This window comes from Morus notabilis, unplaced genomic scaffold (assembly GCF_000414095.1).
Source record: "Morus notabilis unplaced genomic scaffold, ASM41409v2 Scaffold929, whole genome shotgun sequence".
Lineage (NCBI taxonomy): Eukaryota > Viridiplantae > Streptophyta > Magnoliopsida > Rosales > Moraceae > Morus > Morus notabilis.
The window spans coordinates 141,380-149,916 of record NW_010356876.1 but is presented as its reverse complement, the minus strand read 5'-3'; the positions used below and the strand labels follow the sequence as shown (position 1 = coordinate 149,916).

Genomic DNA, 8,537 nt, shown 5'->3' with positions numbered 1-8,537 from the left:
TCCACTTTCTTAAGTTTCCCTTAGAAACTGATAAAAATTATACTGACTATAAGAGAGTAACTTAGCTAACAGGAATTCGTTCCCATTTCTGACGGTTCCTTTTTCTACTGCTTATTTACAGTTAAATGTTAAATCCTTGACTGCTTTGGATATCACATTAAATTCTTATTCGCGTAATATCTTGAACTGTTTACAGTCTTGAAATTAATTCTAGACTGAACAAATTCTAAATTTAACTATCCTGCGTTAATTTTCAGAAATGACGTTGTTTCTGACGGTGTCAACTCCCGAGTTCACATTATACCCTTCTACTATGGGTATTTATCTTCTGACTTTAACCTAGCTGTCTGGCAATTAAGGATTTTCTCTTTTTTTTAAAAATGTCAATGCGTTTTTTTTTTTTTTTTACGCTGCTAACATCATGCTGTGTTTGGAGATTCTTGAAATTAAGATTCTCAAACTATACTTGTACTGAAAATTATTCCGCCTTAAAGTACGGCAAGAATTTATCGATCGAATTTACTTGATCGAAAACATGAACTTAACATGAAATCTGCTACAGAATTTAGGAATACATCTATTGATTCCATAAATCCTTCAGTCACATAATATTTTCTAGGAAAATCCTTGGCTTAAATAAATAAATTGTATTATTTAAAGTCTGGAATTTTCTCAGTCATTACAATAAATAGGAGTCTGGCAATAACTCATGATTAAGATCGTTCCATATATGATCATCGGTAGACTCAATTAGAATTTCTATACTTAATTGAAATTATCAGAAATTCATATTGTGTCTGTGTTCTGGTTCCACACTATCTCATTATACGTAATACACTCATTTAATATCTCCTCACATTAACAGTGCAGATAACACCATCCATTCTAAATGAGAATGACATGTATTAGTAATGTTTTAATTAAAGATTTTAAATTTTTATTAAATTCATCACGAACATCATTTTAATTATTATTCTTAAATAATATCCTCTTGCATATAACATTAATATACAATATTTAAGATCACATAAATAATCATGAAATTTTCAGTGATATTCATAAAATATTCAATTATGTATGCACATAAAATAATAAATAAACTCTTTTATTAAATTAATAATAAATATCATATTACATATCATACTTTTAAGACATCATTCCCAACATCAACATTTTGTCATTTATTTTAAACTTTGCTAGAAATCATATTTCTTTCTTCGGTCATTATCGTTTTCCGAGAATTGTATCGTTTTACATTTATATCGTTCTCTGTATATTGTCGTTCATTTCGGCGGTTGTCGTTTCTAATTTAATGTGGATATTTTAGTTTGTTATCGTTTACTGCTTAGCAACCCGAAACGTGAGTGGGGATGACTACACCTTACGACTTGATTACGGACGCATGTCACCAAAAGCATTTGATACTGTTGACGTTTTGCGTGGTAACTGTCGTTTACACAGTGGTTGTTGACATTTTTTCTAGAAGTTGTCATTTATTTGGGTATTGTCGTTTCTAATTGATGTCGTTTTTTCAGCATGGTGTCATTTTTTGGATTTTTTTTTTTTTTTTGAAGTATGGACCAAAGATATCATGCCATTGGCTACATTCCCTAGAAATAGGAGATTATTTCTTATTTCAAGACCAAGAGATAGGAGACAACTAGAAGTATAAAGGATCTTTAATGTGATTTTGACGTAGTAAATGCATGTAAAAAATAGGAAAAATAGATAAATTTCTAAAATTCGTTGATCACTTAAAATTGCGAAGGATGAGTTGATTCAATTATAATGCTAAAAAAATAAGATTTTTATAAATCTGTTGATTTACTAGGAAAATAAACATTAATCACTATTAATTCGACATAATACTGAGAGAATTGGAATAACTTTGTTCAAAGAACTCTTCAAGCATATATCTTTATTAATCATTAAAACTAACCGGGAACTCTCCAAGCATATATTTTTATTAATCATCAAAAATAACTATGCTATAAGCCCTCTTTAAATTCGGAAATTAAACTAAAGGAAAGTGAGCTATTCTAGAATATTGAAATAAGGATAGTCAAACGGGAAATAACAAACTAAAAATAAACTTTAAAACGGGTAACTAGAAATAAATTTTGAATTTGGTAAGTCTACCGTCCGAATAACCGGACGTGTCCAACAAATTAACCGCTTGATCCTCCACGCGTTGCACTATACTTTCACTCTAATAATAGAATATTGGGATACGTGAGAAAAATCATTCTTTAAAGTATTGTTTTAATAAATACCTTAAGTTTTCTTAAACAAAAATAAATAGTTGCTTTTTAAAAAATGGTCAATCCGGGGTTGATATATTTGTTTCAGGGATTCTTCATTGATTTAAATTTACAGTTTTGATTTTGCTACAATATTTTTTATAATAAAAAGAATTTAAATTTTAAAAATTATAATTAAAATTACTGTTTTAAATCTATATACTAAATAAGCTCTAATTTTTTTTTAAAAAAATAATAACAAAAATTAAAAGAAAAGAGAAAAGAAAAGAAAAACCACCTTTTGACACGGAAAAAATAATTTACTCAAGCTGGCATGTAGAAAGTTCATAGAAAAGTGAGCCGAAGCCTGTAAATAATAATAAAAAAAGAAGAAGAAGGAGGAGAATTTATGGCAAAGAGTGAAGAGGGGTAACAAGTAGCATGCATGTATGTGTATGGGTGGTAGTGGAGAAGAAATAACTATTGTTGGAAAGACTAGCTATGCACCACTCACCCCCAACGGTCTTCACTCAAATCATTACAACCCATGACTCTTAATCATATTATGCTCTTAACCCAATATTCGTTTTAATGCCTCATTATTCGCAATCTATATTCAAACCATACCGAATTCTAAGAATTAAGAAGAACAAGACAACAAAACAAGGGAAGAAGAAGAACAATTGTGTTTTTTTTCTTTTTCTTTTTCTTTTTTTCTTTCCCCCTCTATTGTTTTTGGTTGGATGTGGAAGTGCTGAAGCGTTGACTTGCAAATAATTGATGTTTCAGCATGATCACTACTGCTTCAGATTGTGACTCTCACTTAATTCTCTCATATGAATATGAATGTGTGAATAGTTTGCTCTTTTTAGCTGTCTAGTTTCAGACGTCTCTGTACCCACCCCTATCCTTTGATGTCTGCCTCTCCTTCTCTCTCTCTGTCAAAGTGGGTAAACAAAACATCTCTCTCTCTCTTCCTTATCTCTCTCTCTCTCTGCCTTTTATTGAATGCTTTGTAAGTTTCAGTTGGATTCTCAGAGACCCTTTAGTTAATGCCATCCACCGCTTAGCTAATTAGCTAATTAGTTAATGCCTTTAGTTTTCTTGGCTTTGTTATCACACATATGCATGCATTTAAACCCTCACACCATCGTCACCTCTGTTAAGTATTCTCTTTCTTTCTTCCTTTTCCTTTTTCATCCATAGATACATAGATCATGAAAAGATATATGTGTCATTACTCTCTTTCTTGATTTGTCTATTGTTTATTGCAAAATATGGGAAAAGGGTGTTCTCCACAAATCCCAAAGCTACTCATTCACCACTCTCTAATCATCTTTTCCTTCATAGTTGGCCTCACAGATTCCCTAAATGAAGAGGGTCTTTTTCTTTTGGAGTTCAAAACATCCCTTTCTGACCCAAACAACAATCTTCATACTTGGAATAACAGCAGCAATTCATCTCCTAATGAAACTCCTTGCAATTGGATGGGAGTAAAGTGCAGTGCTGACTTTAAGGTAACTTCTTTGCACCTTAGTGGCCTTAATTTGTCTGGAACTTTATCTCCAACCATTTGTAATCTCCCTCATTTGACTGAATTTAATGTGTCCACAAACTTCATTTTTGGTCCCATTCCTAACGAGCTGTCAAACTGTCATAACCTACAAGTGCTAGACCTTTGTACCAATAGGTTACATGGAGAAATTTTAACCCCAATATGTGAAATCACCACCCTGAGAAAGCTTTACCTGTGTGAGAATTACATGTATGGAGAGTTGCCTGAGGAGGTTGGGAATTTAGCTTCTCTTGAAGAGCTTGTCATATATAGCAACAACTTTACTGGTAGCATTCCAGCTTCCATTAGTAAATTGAAACAGCTTAAGATCACCAGGGCGGGAAATAACTTCCTTTCGGGTTCGATTCCCAAAGAAATCGGCGAGTGTGAGAACTTGGAGGTTTTGGGATTGGCACAAAATGTGCTAGAAGGAGAGCTTCCTGCAGGGAGCTTACACAAACTCAAGAATCTCACTGATTTGATCCTTTGGCAAAACCGCTTATCCGGCTCCATTCCCCACGAAATTGGAGGTTTAAGCAGCCTGGAATTGCTTGCCTTGCATAAGAATGATTTCACTGGAATGCTTCCCACGGAGATAGGACACTTGTCCAATCTAAAGAGGTTGTACATATACACCAACCAGTTGAATGGGACGATCCCACGTTCATTAGGGAATTGCACCGATGCTGTTGAGATAGATCTTTCAGAGAATCAGCTCAGCGGATTCATCCCGAAGGAGCTCGGTAACCTCTCGAATCTCAGCTTGCTTCACCTCTTCGAAAACATGCTGCAAGGACGCATTCCTAGGGAGCTTGGACAGCTGAAGATGCTTCAGAACTTGGACTTGTCCATGAACAATTTGACAGGAGAAATCCCTTTGGAATTTCAGAATCTTCCTTACTTGGTAAACTTGCAACTCTTTGATAACCATCTTGAGGGCAGAATTCCTCCTCGCTTAGGAATCAATACCAACCTCACCGTTCTTGACATGTCTGCGAATAATCTTTCGGGTAAAATACCGGCACATCTTTGCAAGTATGAGAAATTGATGTTCCTAAGCCTCGGATCGAATAAGCTGTCCAGAAATATACCTTACGGCCTTAAGACCTGCAAGTCTCTTATACAGCTGATGTTAGGGGACAACAAGCTCGAAGGAAGCCTCCCTGTTGAGTTATTCCAACTTCATAATCTATCGGCACTTGAACTCTTCCGAAACAGATTCTCGGGGCCATTACTTCCTGAGATAGGGAGGCTTACGAAATTGGAAAGGCTGCTCTTGGCAAACAATCACTTTGTTGGGAAACTTCCTCCTCAGATTGGAAATCTAGTTCATCTTGTGGCATTCAATGTCTCCTCTAATGGGCTATCGGGAAACATCCCACGAGAGTTGGGGAATTGTGTGAAACTCCAGAGGCTTGATTTAAGCAGGAACACGTTCAATAGCTCTCTTCCAAAGGAACTTGGAGAACTGGTGAATTTGGAACTTCTGAAGCTCTCTGACAACAGATTGACAGGAGAGATACCGAGTACATTAGGAAGGCTAAACCGGCCCACAGAGTTGCAGATGGGAGGGAATCAATTTTCTGGCAGCATTCCAGTTGAGCTTGGCCAACTTACTTCATTGCAGATTGCTCTAAACATCAGCCACAATAATCTTTCTGGTCCAATTCCTGAGAAGTTGGGAAACTTGCAGATGTTGGAATCTCTCTACTTGAATGACAACAAGCTCGTTGGCGAAATCCCTGCGTCGATTGGCAATCTGCTCAGCCTCACTGTATGCAACCTCTCTAACAATGAATTGGTAGGAACAGTGCCAAACAGCCCCGCATTTCAAAGAATGGATGCCACAAACTTTGCAGGCAACAAGGGCTTGTGTAGATTGGACTCAAATGAGTGTCACGCATCTTCATCTCTCACTCAGAAACCTAGATGGTCAAAGAAAGGTCCATCAAAAGAGAAGTTGGTGGTCATCATCACCATTGTTGTTACCTTAATTTGTGTGTTTCTTATAGTGGGACTAATATGTGCAGTAAAGGGTATTCGTCGTCCCATCTTCCTTTCACTCGAGGATCAAACAAATCGTGAAGTTTTAGACTACTACTACTTTCCAAAAGAAGGATTTTCATACCAAGACCTTGTTGAAGCCACCAGCAACTTTTCCGAGGACACGGTTTTAGGAAGGGGAGCTTGTGGAACTGTCTACAAGGCCGTCATGAGCAACAGTGAAGTGATTGCTGTCAAGAAGTTGAAGTCGCGTGGAGAAGGTGCGAGTGTGGAGAGTAGCTTCAGAGCTGAAATTTCGACGCTTGGTAAGATCAGGCATCGGAACATTGTCAAGCTGCACGGATTCTGCTACCACCAGGACACTAATCTTCTCTTGTACGAGTACATGGAGAATGGAAGCCTAGGTGAAAAACTCCATGGCAACGAGCAGACTTGTTTGCTGGACTGGAAAGCGAGATACAAGATCGCTCTTGGAGCAGCAGAAGGCTTGTGCTATCTGCATTATGATTGTAAGCCACAGATCATACACCGCGACATCAAATCCAACAACATTTTGTTGGACAAGTTCCTGCATGCCCATGTTGGAGATTTCGGCCTGGCGAAATTGATTGACTTCCCTTACTCAAAATCCATGTCAACTGTTGCAGGCTCATATGGCTATATTGCTCCAGGTACATAATAGAAAATGAACATATATATATATTGTAACAGCAAAACAAAATAAGTTTTCCTAATTGATTGACACCATTTTTGGCGTGAATTTCAGAATATGCATACACAATGAAAGTGACACAGAAATGTGACATATACAGCTTTGGAGTGGTGTTGTTGGAACTGATAACAGGGAAGTCACCAGTTCAGCCATTAGAACAAGGAGGTGATCTAGTGACTTGGGTGAGGAGGGCAATAAAGAATGGAGTGCCAACAAGTGATATATTTGACAAAAGGCTTGATTTGAGTTTGCAAGCAACAGTTGAGGAAATGACTCTGCTTCTAAAGATTGCTCTGTTCTGCACAAGCACATCCCCAGTGAATAGGCCAACAATGAAGGAAGTCATTGCCATGATGTTCGATGTCCGGGAGGCGGCTGCAGTCACCAAAGAAACTTCATCATCTCCCTCCTCAGAAACTCCTTTGGAACATGATTCTTCATCTACAGGTTAGAATTCCCAAACACTTTTATCAATATACCAGAAATGCTTTTTCCATTTCCAAATGATTTGTGTTTTTTATTTTTTGTGCTTGCTATCCATTTTGTTGCGCAGATTATGCGGAGTTATAGGGCCACTTGGGCTGCCTAAGAAGCAGTGGATTGGATTGGACACGACCTCTCACTCAGTCATTTAAAAAATAAAAATATGTTCTCTTTGGTATTTTTCTACTACTAACCATCCATCTGTACTCTGCCCCCACTGTCTATCCTAGATTTATAAGCTTGGTTTACAAGCATACAAGTTATAGTAATACAAGACTCATAACCTTGGCCTAATCCTATTTAATTTGGAAGCAATATCTCACCATTTGAGTTCAGAAATATGTGGAACCAACAATAAAAAGTTGAATGCCAATTTTACGATAGCGTTTTGTTTTAAATTTTTAGGTTAATAACTGTCATTCCCTGAACTTAGAGCATGGTGACATTTTTATTCTTGAACTTTTAATTTCAGCGTATTTAGTCCTTAAATTTTTTTTTTTTTTTATAATTTTGGTCCTTGATGTAAAATTGACGAACGATTTTTGAAATTTTAAAAAGATAAATACGTGTCCATCAAGTGATAATTTAAAATTTGACGAAAAGAGTTACGTTTTATGTAAAATTTTCTCTTTTTACTATTAAAACCTATTAAAGAATATTATATTTTGTACATACTCTAATTATTTAGGTAAAATTTGCTGTTATTATGCGATAATAATATAATTATCTAGGGTAAATTTCAGAAATTATTCGTTAATTTTACTAGTTGGAATCAAAACTGTCAAAAAATTAAAAGTTTGGGGGTTAAATATGCCTAAATTAAAAGTATGGGGATCAAAATGTCACTATGCTAAAAGGTCGGAGACTAACAGAGTTATCAACCCTAATTTTTTAGATATGTATAAGATTTTGTCAAATTCAAATTCTTCCTTTATTTTGATAGGATTATGATGACATTTAACATTTCAAAATACACACTACTGCTCTACTAAAGAAACTTGATATATACAAAAATTATGGATCTACAATAACATTTATACAAAGAATAACAGAATTTATTATTTTCTCCTTTCCTAAGAAATGAGAATGAAAAACTAGTTATTGTTTTAGATTCTACCTATTTGATTTTCCGCTTCATTCCTTAACCCTTATTTGAAAAATGTTTTTCTTGTTATTACTATTTTTGTTTGGTGGACTTTTTCTAAAACGTCTCTTACCATTAATAGCTAGTGAGCAATGTTTTATCAACCTTCGTTGATAATCTTCCAAAAGACCTAAACAACGTGGGACTGAATAACTAATTACCTTTTTTTTCTTTTATTTATTTGTTTGAATTCATTTTCTAACATATCGTTACACTGATTGTGACATTAATCGGAGAGTGTGACATCTTCCTTGATTCAGTCTATAGAGCCGGCAGTCTAATTCATTCGATCTAAGTTGAACTTGATCATTTTCTTCCCCCTCTAACTGCTCTTTTATTTAAATAAATAACATCTTGACAAACTTTAATGCGAATCACATCATCAATCCTAGACGATGT

General features: G+C 35.5%; 1 protein-coding gene across 1 annotated transcript; it reads left to right on the top strand.

Moving 5' to 3' along the window:
• The first annotated feature begins 3,125 nt into the window (after positions 1–3,125).
• LOC21390804 (leucine-rich repeat receptor-like serine/threonine-protein kinase At1g17230) lies at positions 3,126–7,341 on the top strand. The gene is made up of 3 exons (XM_010088853.2): positions 3,126–6,470; positions 6,566–6,958; positions 7,065–7,341. The coding sequence occupies exons 1-3, from the start codon at positions 3,518–3,520 to the stop codon at positions 7,079–7,081; spliced, it is 3,363 nt and encodes a 1,120-aa protein (XP_010087155.2). The 5' UTR covers positions 3,126–3,517; the 3' UTR covers positions 7,082–7,341.
• Positions 7,342–8,537: the final 1,196 nt, after the last annotated feature.